This window comes from Meleagris gallopavo, chromosome 12, assembly GCF_000146605.3.
Source record: "Meleagris gallopavo isolate NT-WF06-2002-E0010 breed Aviagen turkey brand Nicholas breeding stock chromosome 12, Turkey_5.1, whole genome shotgun sequence".
Classification (NCBI taxonomy): Eukaryota; Metazoa; Chordata; class Aves; order Galliformes; family Phasianidae; genus Meleagris; species Meleagris gallopavo.
Genome location: NC_015022.2, coordinates 5,624,977 through 5,639,438, shown reverse-complemented (window position 1 = coordinate 5,639,438; position 14,462 = coordinate 5,624,977). Strand labels below are relative to the sequence as shown.

General features: G+C 40.2%; 1 protein-coding gene across 1 annotated transcript in view; it reads right to left on the bottom strand.

Moving 5' to 3' along the window:
* Positions 1-765: 765 nt before the first annotated feature.
* MTMR10 (myotubularin related protein 10) overlaps positions 766-14,462 on the bottom strand; it is a 34,798-nt gene continuing 21,101 nt past the window's right edge. The window contains exons 7-17 of the mRNA XM_010717388.2: positions 10,563-10,653; positions 7,925-8,108; positions 7,420-7,507; positions 7,186-7,274; positions 6,188-6,318; positions 6,008-6,077; positions 5,753-5,823; positions 4,671-4,840; positions 4,297-4,467; positions 3,257-3,439; positions 766-2,776 (exon numbers count right to left, since the gene is read on the bottom strand). Coding sequence (XP_010715690.1) covers positions 2,177-2,776; positions 3,257-3,439; positions 4,297-4,467; positions 4,671-4,840; positions 5,753-5,823; positions 6,008-6,077; positions 6,188-6,318; positions 7,186-7,274; positions 7,420-7,507; positions 7,925-8,108; positions 10,563-10,653 — 1,848 coding nt within the window. The 3' untranslated portion in view covers positions 766-2,176. The remainder of the gene's footprint in view (positions 2,777-3,256; positions 3,440-4,296; positions 4,468-4,670; positions 4,841-5,752; positions 5,824-6,007; positions 6,078-6,187; positions 6,319-7,185; positions 7,275-7,419; positions 7,508-7,924; positions 8,109-10,562; positions 10,654-14,462) is intronic.

Below are 14,462 nucleotides of genomic sequence, written 5' to 3'. Positions count from 1 at the left end.
AAAGAGGAAAAACTGGTACCAAAATACCCCAAGCACATGGGTTGAGGTCTTTACATCAAGTATCAGGCCAGGGAGAACAGTAAGCTAGTTTAAAAAAAAAACATTACAAAAGCAAAATAATAGAGTCATTTGAGTAATGAATTGAATCACTTGGGTGGCTGCTCCAGCAAGCTTGCAAATAAACACAGGTTGTTTGTGGACCATGTAACATGCTCAGACTGTCTTGCAGCATAATTAGGCAACTAAGGTGAATACACATTTTTTCCCTCACAGGGAGCTGACCAGAAGCAATCTGACTATGTCATAAGCCCCCACCTGCCCCACACACACTCAGATTCTTTGCATAACAGGCCGGGGGTGGGGGGGAGTGCTGGTTAGTTAAAAAAGGAAGTTTATTTTTCCTTTTCCTCCCACACATCAGCTCACCTTTAAAATGAGCCCACTTGTCCCTGCCAAACAAGCAGTGTGAGAACACAGTGTGCCATTGCTCCTCCCAGCTTTGCAGTTCATGTCATTTGCAGCCTGGTGAAAATGGGGTCCTGTGTGCAGCAGGCTTAGCTAGCACAGTGCTGGCACCTGTAAGGCCACTCTGTTAAATAAATACTTGAACCATCATAGACACCTTATTACTTTGATTTATTCTGCACGGAAGCCCAGTTTGGTTTTACACAGAAATAAACATCTCCAAATCTCCCTGCTCCCCTCCATGCTTTTTTTTTTTTTGAAAAAAAAAAAAAACACTCTAGGCTGCATATGACCTAAAACTTTTTTTTTTTTCCTAGTAACTGGGAACAGCTTGATTACAAGGCAGTCAGAGCCTTACCTGGTCAGTAAGGCTCAGCACTGCTTTAATAGCTTCTGCATTTTACAGAGATCAGGTACTATAAGAGACTCACTAATAAGAGAACATACTCCACAGAAGTATTCTCTTGTCCTCCACCCATGCCTTCACTTGGGATGATGATGCACTCTACTGCCCTCCTGCCCCCATATACTTCACCCTCTCTTGTTTGTCTCACGCAGCATCCAGCAGAGTGACAAGGAAAAGGTTTAAGAGCTGTGCTTGTCCACTGCATTGTCCCCGTGGGCTACTAGTAGGTAAAAAAGAAGGCACTGCTGATCACTGTTCTCCCAGCCCTGCTCACATGGAGCATGAGCACCTCTCACAGATGCGGCCTCTCACAGCCCAGCCTCTGTTCCAGAACGTGCTAGGGTTGAAGTGTGTTGCAGCCTGGAACTGGGTATGAGAGGGATCTGTGCCTAATAGCACTGAATAGCTGAGGTGCTGAAATCAAAAAAAAGAGGCTCTCATGAGACTTAAAAAAAATGAGCTTAACCTTTGAGAGGAACAACCTGTTGTCTCCTGAGCTATAGCCTTCTCTTATTTCCACAAAAGGAAAGGGGAAGGCAGAGGAAGGAACCAGAACTTACCTTAACAATCTGCTGTTAAAAAAAAAAAAAAGGGGGGGGAAGGCAGGTAGCTGCATTAGAGTAAATCCTGCTACTTTTTCCTCCTGATTAAAGGCACTTCTAAAGCTACTACATTATCTATGTACAGTAAATGGTTTAAGGTTAACAGTGCATTGTCCTGAAGTTGATTCCTATAGCCTAAAGGCAAGCTCATGACAAAGAGCAAAAATCTGATTGCTAATGGATGCATTTTGGGGAGAAAGGAAAAGGAACACCTCCTCCATGGATGCACACTACATTAACACATATGAAGGCTGGATCCAGTCACAGGACATCAGTATCTGTTTTCTGCCTGGAAAGCAAATCTGAGAGAAGAGTTTGTGCTCAGAGTTCAGTTATCACTGAGTGAACACAAACTATCTGGGAAAACAGGTATTTCAAACAACCCTCATTAACAACCACACCAAACCTTTCAATTAGCATCGGCATTCATTAGAAATGCTCCATCTCATATAGAGTCAAACCCCCCAGACACGGAAAGAAGTAGGGACCAGAAACCAGACAAGACATGGTTGAGAACTACTGAAGACAAAATTGTGCGATTTGAAGCCTGACTCGCTTTGCTTTTAAATATTTGTGCAAAACTTACGTAATGTTTGTATATAAAAATTATTACAGCTTTCAAGGCTGCCTTTAGCAGTGTTAAATTAGAAAAGACAAAACGATATGCTGTAGCCTCCCTGGACCTGTAGGCCATCACATCATCTTAGTCTTCGTTTGCAAGTGTCTCAGTGGATAGCCAGATTTTGGCACCACTTAAGAACTTGCTTAAAGGCGTTCCCAGAATGCTCCGTCTGCATAGGTTCCCTACAGGTGAAAATGGGAATGAGGAGGAGAGAAAGTCTGGGGCCCCAGAGGTGTCGTTTAAACCATTTGCTCTGAAGTACATCCTGCCTTGATCCAGTTCTGAGCAGTTACCTTGCAAAGGAGAGTTGCTTTTGCACTGTCGAAGGTTCCGGTTTAACATGTCTACTTCATCTGCCAGCAAAGAGACTTTATGGAAAGCAGCAATGAAGCCGCCATGATTAATCTGGGCCTCGGGAACCCAGCGGAAGTAGCAGAGTTTCCAGAGTTTTATTTGTGTTCCAGAGATGTGGGGCAGAATTACGCCGTGCAAATCAACAGGCTTTGCAAACCAGTCTCTGAAGTACTGTTCCATATTGTTACTCTGACTCTCTGTTTGCTGTAAGAGGTCTGGTTTCAGTTTCAGTATCAGAGAGTTTCTTCTTGGAAGGAACTCCTGCTCACTGATGATTCCGTTTTTTAATGCTGGGGGGACACCTCGCAATGTCGAGCTGTAGTTTTTCTGCAAAGAATAAATACTGGTCATTTTCCAGCTTTATGCTCACTGCAACGGCAGATTTCCCTGAGCTCCTGGAGGCATTAACCAGTTAAACAATGTGACCTTCAAACAGTTCTGCACTTAGGAGCCACTGCACGGCTCACAGACCAAACGGAGCCACTTGAGGCTTTCAGAAAGAAATACTTAGGTTTTCTAGACTTAGCAAAACAACAAATGATTGTAGTAATCAGTGCTCACAAATGACAACTGGGGAAAAGAAAGGAGTGTGTTGCTGCTTTTCCACAGGTGAAATAATGCAGCTGTCCTGGAACACAGTTACAGTCTTTACTTCTACTGAAAGCCCTTTTGTTTAGACTGTGAAGGTAAGAGAAACCTTAGCACTCCTAATGCTAAGCGACAGTGTAAAACACCACGTAACAGTACGTTTTAAACTTACAGTTAGGCACAAACAGTCCATTCTCAAACAGAAGTCACCAAAGTTACCTTTGAGCGCTTGAAAGTTTTCACTGCTCCGTTCTGTACACACGGTGCGCTTTTCCCAATGTACAAAGGGTTGTGAAAGAGCAGGCGATCCCTGCTTGTAAACTGAAGAGACCAGTCCCAAACACAAGGAAATCTGAGGCCCTTCTCATCACCCAGCTGAATATTTTTGCTTATAGCGAATTCCTGCAAGAAGTAACATTTGGGCATATTACAAATCAAACATCTTTCACAAATCCGAACCATAGCAGTGTGTAATAACCAGGTGAAGAGGCATAGCTGAGAGGTGGCTGCAGATCAAACGAGCGCAGCAAGACAGCCTGCTGCTGGAACAAACAGCTGTGCCCTGCTTTTCATTTGTGCAGCAGAGATGCAGGACTAATGCTTACTTAGCAAAAAGCACTCCTCAGTGGTATGAAATTATTCACTATTAAAACCCTTCAACTCATATTCTGAGTATACACAAATGGTTTTTCAATGTTCTACTTCTTTGTAAGGTTGGTCCCTACAGCTTTAATGGGAAGCTGCCTAACAAAACTCACTCATTCTTAATTTTATCAACTATCCAATGTTTTCTACGCAGAGTTCTCATAAAATCTAGTTTTCAAAAATAAATTCAAGTGCTCAGTCTTCTAAATATCTTGATATAAAGATTCACCGTGCATTACTATTTGCACTTGCACGTTCTTTTCCAACTTTTTCTATTATTTAAACAATTACGTCAGTTGACTTCAAAGTTGCCTGAAATGTGAAATTCTATAATTGCCTGCCATTCTACAATTCCAGGCATAAATACATGTTTCTTAATGGAGAGGAAATAATAATGTACAACAAGAAAACCATGTAGAAAAGAGGAAATTCAATAGACTTTCTTCCAGAACACTCTTACTGCCTTTACAAAGCTCACCTGGAAGGACATTTGATCATATTCACCCAGGGAGTATTTTGCACCAAACAAGAGTGAGACATTTTGGAAAACACGAAGGAGTACCATTTGCTTTAGATGATACAGCTGAAAAGGGGCTGTAACACTTAATACTCACAGTGCTTTCCTTTACTCGTTGATGAGGACAGTTGAAAAGGAAAGTGCCAAACAGTGAGATACGTGCACTGTCGTACAGTATCGTCAAGTACATTTCAGAAAACTCAAAGGCTGCTGGGTACTGTTCTAGCAGCTGCCAAACACAGTCGAGAAACATCAAGAACAAAGGGGACTGGGAAGAGAAATGGAATTTAATTAGGTCTCACACGGCAACTATGGATAAATAGCATTTCTCTACCCTGGTTAGCAACTTATTTTCTCTGACGTAAGCTTCATGAAATTTCAAAGTATGGATAATATTTTTACTTTCAGACTTTTTTGTGAGTAAATGTTTAAGATAATACCATTATCGGATACAAGTGAAGTCACTTTTACCTCTTTGTCAGATCTCTTTAAGTGGTTACACCTATCTAAAAACTGATATCCTGCCATGACCCATTCCTTCTGTATCAAGCTTTGAAATCCAACAATCGTTCGAAAATAGGGATCCAGCATGACTTGAACGAGAGAAGCAGCAAGGCAGCTCAGGTCCCGTCCCTCTTCCTCTGTGAATCACACAGACATATGAAGTACATGAGGTGTACATACACATACATACACATGTAAAGAGCACAAGGAGGCAACTGGGTTTACTTTTGAATTTCTTTTAAATTTAAAATAATTTATAATTGTAAAAATATATATCTTTACATTTATTTCATGATGTGGGTTTGTGGAGTTATTTCCGTTTCAAAAATAAGATCTAGATACCTTTTTTTATTTTTGTTTTAACTGAGACTCATCCTATATTGATGGTTCCTGCCACATATCCAGCACAGCACTGCATTCATAAAAAGGCAAAGCATCCCATGGAAAGCCTGGTACTTACAAAACATGCTGTGAAGGAGGGTAATCGCGTTGAGGGAAAGCTTTAACATGTATTCTACCCTGAAACAGTTCTTACAAAGCTAATAAACCAGTGTTGGGCAAGTGTGATACACACAAGCTGAACGTGGCTTGTAAAAATGACAGAAATTACAACGTTTCTGATCTAGAAAGCAGAAAGTTTTTCAGAGAGTTTTCTTCTAGAACGTCTGTTTGCACTGACATTGGCTGCTCTTGTGTAACTGAAGTGCCATGAGCTGGTAAATGAGCCCTCTGAATTAAAGCAGTATCGCTTATGCAAGGAATATCAGCCCAACTAACGCAGTACAAAAGTCTACCCTGCAGTTCTGATGCTACCATACCATTATCAGAGCAGAAACAAGAAGGCTCAAAGTGAAACACCCCTCTGATTCTATGGGCTACACTACAGTCCAGAAACGTAATAAAATTACCTTCCTTTCCAGGTCCTCAAATGCTTAAAATATTTAGAACTGATGTGTTTATCGCTTATAAAGATTATAGTTTATTTTAAGAAATTGTGTTTGTGTACATTACATCATTAATGCTAAGAATTACAGGCATGGTTGTATTACCTTGTAGAACTACAGAAACATGCTTACACTCCATCATATATACAAGCTCAGCAGAATGCTTAAGAAATGATCTAGACAGGGAAAGAAAGTGATACAGCAATTAATATTATAGTTTCACACTCTAAAAAAAATATTAGTTTATCTATATTTACCTAATTTGTTAATTAAAATAGCAAATCCTTCGACTGATTCACTTCTTTCCTACACTGTGCTAGTTTTCTACATCTCATGAACCATTTGATTAATGATACAAACCTGATATACTCTAGCCAGCGAGTATTTTCCAGTGAGGACAGCCACTTCTCTTCTGTTTCTTCGAAGGGCTCTGCAACAAGGAAAGCAAGAATGCTGCAGAACAACTATCTATTCTATTATATCTATTAGAATTGTTGTAGCTCAAGGAAATCACCACCTCAGAAGGACAGTTCAGCTTACCGTTAACACACAGCTGTTTGAGTTTGACATGCGCAGCCTGGATTTCCTGGATGTTGGGGAGACACTTGTCCAGATCAGATTTGTAGATGTCACTTCTCAGGGGATGGCTTCGAGTTATTGCATTACAAATCCTTAGATATTAAAGAAGTAAAAATTAAAAATCATCCATTTTATTACTGGAGAGAGAGAGAGTACTTATGAAACACGCCAAAGTGCAAAACACCAAAAACATGTAAAACGTGCACTTTGTTATAAAAGAACGAATAAGTTCAAGTTTATTTCTCTAAGAGATGCTTTGCTCCTGCCACAAAGCTGCTGGTTCAAATATTTTCGATACCTGAAGCTACAAAGCAAAAATGGAAAGGTTGAACTTTAAAACACTTTGGGTAAGTGAAAATCTGAGGCAGAGTTGCAAGTGAAACAAGCAATTCTACGCAATGTTTCATTCTCCACCATTTTTAGTAAGGCTTACCTGTGCCAAATAAACACAACGTGCATCAAGTATATAAAGCCAGGAAATCTGACAGGGTTTCAAATGGAACTCAAAGCTCCAGCAAAACACAAGCAATGCAACACCTAAAACAAGTGTCTGTGTGTATTGTGGCATTACATCTAAGAAACAGTAAATGCTATAAAACAAATCACTTTTGCTGTGTTCTCTGAAGCAGGTAAGAAATTCTACATAAGCTAAGTTTTACTGCAGTATCACCACTACTGATCCAATCCTTCTAACAGTGAATTCTGTTGCCTGGAAGACTGGCAATTAAAAAATACACAGCCCTTAAACTCATTCAGTATCATTCAGTATTCCAGCTGAACCTGACCTTGAGCAGAACATGTGCCTGGACTATACTCAGAAAACCGTTTCTCAAAAGCTTTGCACTGTAACATTAAGAAAAAGTATGCTCTGCACTACAGAATGCTGCTCTACTTTACACACCATTGCCATGTGCTTTATGCTGTACCTGGTTAAAGAATAACATCAACTAATTGTTCACCTTTGATCAATTCTTCTTTGTTGCAGCACATCCTTAATGTGGGCCATTCTTACAAGGGCACTCCCATTGGGATGATTCCAGGACCATAACTAATATACGAAAAACAAAACAACAACAAAGCATGTTTGTGTTATTCTGTGGATTTTTTTTTTCTTAATGCTCTAAGAGTATGGTAATTGGCATACATATCTTCTATTTAATATTGTATAAATAAAGAATGAAGACTTTACTTACTGGCATTCGTCTCCCAATAAAAGAGTGGGAGTAGAGCTTAAGGTCTTGATCTGCTAAGGAAGAAGGGACCACAAAATATTCTGGAAGGCTAGGGAAACAAACACAATACAAAAAGTTACTAAGTATTTTATCAGCTTTTCTTTTGTTGCAATGCTGTCTTACCAGCTCTGTTCAACTCTAACACGCCAAACGTTAATATCACAGGGCTAACTAGTTGTCATGTGCATCTTCTACATCTATGGCTCAGATGCATTTGCTTACAAACATGCAAATTTCAGAGGTATGAGAGCATGAAAGAAATAAATGCCAGATCCAATGCATTCTGAAAATACAGCATTCCTGCACAGTCAGCTGGAAGATCCTGCAGATGCTAAGGGCTCTCTGCAGAGAGCACACTGAAGAGTTAAATTAGAGTTCGGTGGGATCGAGACTTAGTCAGAGGAGAAAAGACAGCGTAGTTGCCTCGTTTGCTTCTATGCTTACTTGCATTACAAGAAAAACTTACCAAGTAGATATCATGTAACCTTCATTGACTGAACAAACTCTCCACTCTGATGCACCCGTCCTTTTGATTTCTCTATCCCAATCAGAGTAAGTTTCAAACAAAGGTGTCTGCAGACCACTGGCACTGCTGATGCCACCACCGCTGCCTCCACCGCCTCCTGGGTCTACTCCATTCACCTTCTTTGCTAGGAAAAGAAAATTCATCAATGCACATTAAAAAAAACAAAAAACATTTATCTTCCTAATTACAAGAGCAAATCACTAGTATCAGGACCAGCTTTACCTATCTTGGCATGAACACAGACCTGTGGCTCAAGGACAGCTAAGATGCAAATGCAATTTTTTCCTGTGATGTCAACAGAGAAGTGACATAAAGCTGGTGTGTTGTGTAAAGCTGGTGTGTTGTGCTGCTTGCTAGAAAGCAGGACATATTAACGGTCAGGAGCAGAGCTTATTTTAAGTGACAAGACCTCTATCTTCATCATGCCAAAGTTGCAGATGCTTTAGAAATATCTAACCTTTACACACTACCCTTTAACTAACTGTCTTCTGTATGAAGTAAAATACTTGGTACACAATTTCAACAGTTTTTCCTTAAATTACTATGTGTATTAATAAAAAGGAAAAAAAATAATCAACTGAAGGCTATGTTAAAAACTGTTGATACCGTTTATTTTCTAAAATATGTTTATATTATATATATATATGTGTGTGTGTGTGTGTGTATGTATGTATGTATGTATGTATATATATACACATATATATGCACACCTGGCCCATCACTTTGTGGGTAGGGACCAAAATGACATGCCCTGTTACTATTACAGAAAATTCTCTTTGCTGGTCATTCTTTAGGTGCCAAGGAGGCAGTCAACTGTGTCCAAGGAGACTGCATTCTGTTCCTCAGTACTTGGTAAAGTTATTAAATGAAGGTGAAAGAAGCTGAGACTTTTCCACTGAGAAAGCTCCTTGTAAGCATCGTAAAGATGGAAGGAATGATGCCAGTTCTGCCCAAGTGAAGCAGAAGTCGCTCTACTGTGATTTCAGTGACGGTATCTTCTACCTTCTGCTATCCATCAACTTGAGCACTCAGACTACTTTTTGTAATTTCATTCAGAAGAAAACTACACAGAACTCAGAAAGAAGGAGTTGTCCAAACGTAGTACACAGAGGAATGCTGTAATTACCAGACGGTTCGTGCTAGAATTTCACTCTTTAACAACAGTTAATTATCAAACATATTCAGGGATAAAACGACATTCAGGTACACCAGGGCAACGCAGGCTCTTTATGTTCCCCTAGCAGCATAATGACAGTATTTCAAATCCCGCTGTACTGGGATTGTTGAGAGCGGACAGTTACAGAACACAGCACTGTAACAGCAGGAGCAAAGCCAGAGATCCATCCCATAAACAAACCAGGGTCACTTTAATATGTGCAGATCTTTCAATTAAAAACAGTAACAATCACTGCCAAGTATTTCGAGCTTTTTCCTCCAGCAACTACAACCAGTTTCTGCCATTCTGATCTGCTGCTTCACAGGAACAGCGTATTTTACCCACCTCTTGTAATTGTTCCCCTACTTGTTTTTTCCCTATACAGCAAATTGTACTTTAAGAACAAAATTAAGGCAACTTCGTGACAGATCAATATTTTGTTCATGCTCTGCTTTAACAGTTCATTGTCCTCTTTTCTGCAAAATGACTTCCTCCCTAGTACTTCATTACACAGACCTTAACAACCACCCAAGATTTACCAGGTAAGAAAATATGTCATTATGCGTGCAATATAATCACATGCACGTTCATTCTTGTGCATGCACATGGCGGTCATGTAGGCACCTGCGTGGAGAATGTCCATTTTTGTGCAAATTTGGATGTCTGAGCCTACAATTCCACAACATTCTAATTTTGTAACAGGCAGATCAGTGGTTTCTAATCTCAGCTGCTGAGCAAATATTCCAGTACCACAGAACTACGCTGACGGTACCTCTGCTATTTGGAGGCTGGTAGTGCTAGGACTGATGGTTTTCAGCTGTGTGTTGGCTGGGGAACACTAAGCAGTGACCGCACAGCATTACACTAGAAATCAAGTTCCAAAGGCATCTTTTTCAGGCTTACCTAACTGACAGGGTTCAGTTGGAGATTGGCCTTGAGCAGAGAGGGTGTGCTCCAACTCAGCAGGGGTGGTGGAGGTTTTGGGTGGGAAGAACTGCCTAGTAAGCCTCTAGGAAAGAAGGTATGGAGTCCCAAGCTGCACAAATCCTCCTGCAATACCACCAGAAGAGAAACTTATTCCCAAAAGAAGGGCAGGTGAATGAGCCTGCCTGATGGGAGATTAGCTAGGCACCTAGAGTACCAGTAAAGACCAATATGCTGACAGGAGGACCACAGTGTGAACTGAGAAATATGAGTATTCATGCTGACATCGGTAGCTTTGTTTCACACAAAAAAGATATTTCTTTTGATTTTGGTACTTAAAATCTATCACGATGACTGACTTGCATCTGATAGTAAGAGACTGGCTGCAGGACAGGCAACTTTAATTACCCCTAGGAAGCCTCAATTGCTTTTTGCTGTTTTTTCTGGATAGAAGTCTTACTAAACTTACACACTGTAGAATAATGTTTTCATACGTACCTGGGTTATGATATATTTCCCCAACATACTCAAATGCAAAGAGAAGCTGGAGATCCGTTGGCTGAGAATAATGAGCTATTGCAAGGCACACCTAGGATAGAAACAGTTATTAGTAATACTAATTTAAATTTATCACCCATGATTATGATAGCATTAACTTTGCAGAGCAAAAGCTAAAACCAGGCCTCAGGTGATCTACTTCCATACCTATTTGAAGGGAAAACAAGAGGTTGCTTGCTGAAGACTTCTAGGACCTATGCCAATTTTACACTTTATTGTGTTTCAAAATTGTGAAAAGTACTGATGAACGTAAGTAAAAAGCAAATTATTTGGTAATAAAGAACAGCTTTTCTCCCTACGCCACTTGCAAATGAATAATTCACAATAGGAGATGCTTTCTTGATGTTTGTAGTTTACCAGTTGAATGGGAGGCTGAAGTTTCTCCACACTCAGTAAAAACAGAATTTTCATGTTAGTCCAGTTTGTCAAGGGTGGGGGAACTGCAGTTCTTCCCACTCCTCAGCTGTGAGAACTGAAGCAGGAGCCAACTGAAACATATCGACATCTCAGCCTCGCTAAATCTGGCCCAGCCCATATAACTTCAGACTCAGATGGCTCATTTTCATTCACGAAAGAAACCCGCCCATCACTTCCAGCTGCCCGCAGGCTTAGCAAGCTCCAACACTGTCTCTGACAATCCGATGCAGCAATCAGGTTTGACCAGGCTGAGTCACAGCCCCTGCCCTGGGAAGAGAAATTCAGCAGAGATTTCAAATAAGAGGTGCGTCCTCAGAACTGCAGAGATCAACCTGAGGCACGAGGAGACTTGTCTAAGCTTTCACATTCTTCCTAATAGTCTCAGGACCAGCATATAAGCAATTTGGTTTCTCTCCAAACACACGGTCCGTTTTAGTAGGACTCGTCCTGTTAGAGCTAAGAGTGTAACATACTGTTGAAGATTAGATATTGGGTATCAAGCAGTCAAATTTTGCTATCTGCTGTTGCTTTACAGGTGGTAAAATCGCCAATAAATAAAAGGACTTGAAAAAAGTAATGCAAAAATCGAACTCAGGAAGAAAAAAAACCTTTCAAGTACAGTTTTGTGCTGTTATTCTCTACATTTCAGGATTTGACTTCAAGCCTTTAGCTTTGCCTCCTTCCCTCAGGATTTGTTCATTCTACTAGAATGTACCTGCCTCACCTCTAAAGATAATAAAAAGGTTATAAAATACAAAACTCTACGTATTTAGATACAGAAACTCAACATGCTCGAATTTTTACTTACGTCAAAGACGCAGTGCAGTGTAACTTCATACTATCACCACCTAAAAACCTCGTGATTCCTTTTGCTTCCTTCCTTTCAACTCTGCGACTTTTATACCTGGCACCACGGGCACCATTTATTCACTGCTAAGCAGTCTCAGACATTGATTTTGAAAAAGTTTCTGTGCTTCCAAGAAATTATGTTCTGTTAGTGAAGAAAAGTTGTCTTATGAAGCATATAAAAGAAAAATATTTATTACACCAATTGAAGGAATACTACTATTGGCATCACTGTACAACAGGAAAATAATCCAGGCCTATTTGTGCTAAGTTCTACATGGAGAATGCTTCTGCACCTCTACTAATGACTACAGTAGTCTACGGTAATGACTATAGACTAACTAGAGCTGAATTTTTTTTCCCCCCCCCCCGGTTTCGCCAACAAAAAAACTCCTATTGAGCTTTACAAAAACAGTTGTTTTGCCTTTTCTCCCCACCACTTTCAGTTTTACGACAGAGCTGCAATACAAAACAGAGGGCAGGACGTTCCTGAGAGAGGAACAGTGGAAGTGTTACAGGGAAATGGACTAGCACAAGCACTTATTAGCCAACTTCCAGGATTTGGTAAAACCATTAATAACTATCAAGAAGTAATTGGAAGCCTTGCACGTTTTGATACACCTTGTAATTTAAAAAGCTGAAGAACTCTAATAAGGCAACAGCAATTCTGTAATATTGGCGCTTTCTAACGGACTGCTTTTGTCCATCAATGACAATGAAGCAAAATGGAAATCCGCATACATCTACATTCTGACTTCCATTTTTTTCATTAACTTTTCATTAGAGCAACTGCTGTTAGAGCCACTCACAATCTTCATTTATGGGCATGAAGGATGAAAGCCTTTTGCTACGCTGATCAGGTTTCAAAGGCTTGAGGATGAACTGAAAGGCATAAAAGGATTCCACTGTGCTGCCAAATAATACAACAGAAATACATTAAAAACTATTTTTAAAAGCAGAATCTAAGAACTCTGTCTTTGAAAAAGAAAGCGTGTGCGGCATGTTAAGAGGGCTCAGCTGAGGGGACATGGTATGCACTGAGATCTGCTGCACAGCAAACGTGAGACCACAGCTGTGCTCTTGAGCCCAGCTGCTAAAAAACATTTCTTAGGTGTCCAGACAGTGCTCCCAGCTACGGCGTGGGTGAAACAGCCCACCTGTGGATTACAGCTGAGGTTCAAAACCCCATTTCTATTGCTTTAAATAAATAAAATTACGCAGCTGTCATTTTACATCTTAGGAAAAAAAAATGAGTAATATACAGTAAGCAACATTAAAGACATATTCATTTCTTTCCCTTCCTAAACTTGCATAGTAGTTTTATTGTCTGCGAGTTTCAAAGGACAAGTAAATTCCACAGATCTCAAACAGATTACTACCATAAGCAGAAAGTTCTTAAATGGGAAGACAAACATGTTTTACAGGAAATGTTCTCATATCAAACTGAAAAACGTTTGGTATTTTTGCCAATTTAAAATTGTGTAAAGCTGAAGATATTTAGGCTCAGTCAAATAAGAGAATAGGCTGCCTGCTGGAAAGTTCATTTATTAAGAACAGTAAACACAATGGGTTTAATTATTTCACTGCACAAAGGCCATTTCCCCGTGTCAGCGCCCTCTGCACAACCCCTTGCTGCACAAAATAACTGATACTTGCAGGGCAAGGCTTTCCTTCCTCAGCAGGAGTTTTACCAGTAAGAGCAGCTCCAAAGCATCGCCAATGCTCTTTGGAAAAAAATTCTGAGCGCTCATATTGAGGATGCGTTCTGTTAGCACAGTGCTGCATTTCACCTCGTTCCCTACAACAGACCGACGATGAACCCATTGAAAGTACATTATTTCTCCTTACTACAGCAGTTCCCATTCCCAACAGACCTCTGTAATGGAAACTCATGCAACCAGGACTAGATCAAGTCCCACGGACACTTTTTGATTCTCCCAGGCAGCAAGTCTTCTTGGAACAAGCAGCTTTCAGCTCAAAGACCCTTCAGCCCCAGCCATCACGCACGTTCTCCTAGCTGCTAAATCACCCAAGCACTGAGAGCTGCTTTCTTCCCCTTCTGTAAGAGTTCCAATAGCAGCTATACATTAATTTGGTTCGTATACAAGTACTCTACATGAGAGGAAATAGTAAAAACAACTTCAGAAGCTGAAATAATACATATCAGAACCCTCATTTGCACAAACACGTTTGAATTCTCAGCACAGGTTACCCAAGCATTCAGACATTAAATATTGTCAAATACTAGAATGCACTGCTATGTTTAAAACACCACTAGATTAACTTACTTTGGGGGAAGGAAAAAAAAAGCTTTCTTCATTTCTCCGAAGACCATAAGAACATAAAAGTTTTCTCATGTACTCCCAGTGCCACAATATTACATTCTAGAATCAATACAATTAGAACAAGGTAACAGAAGTTTGAGGGTGAAGGAGGAGGAAGACATTAGGAAGGGTCAGGATGATTTGTTCAAAACTCTCAGTTTCATGTTATTCCTTGCAATCATTAGGAAGAAATGGCACCACTTCATCCCAAATGTTATGATGTGTATGAAGGGCAGCTGCGATTGCACGGGAA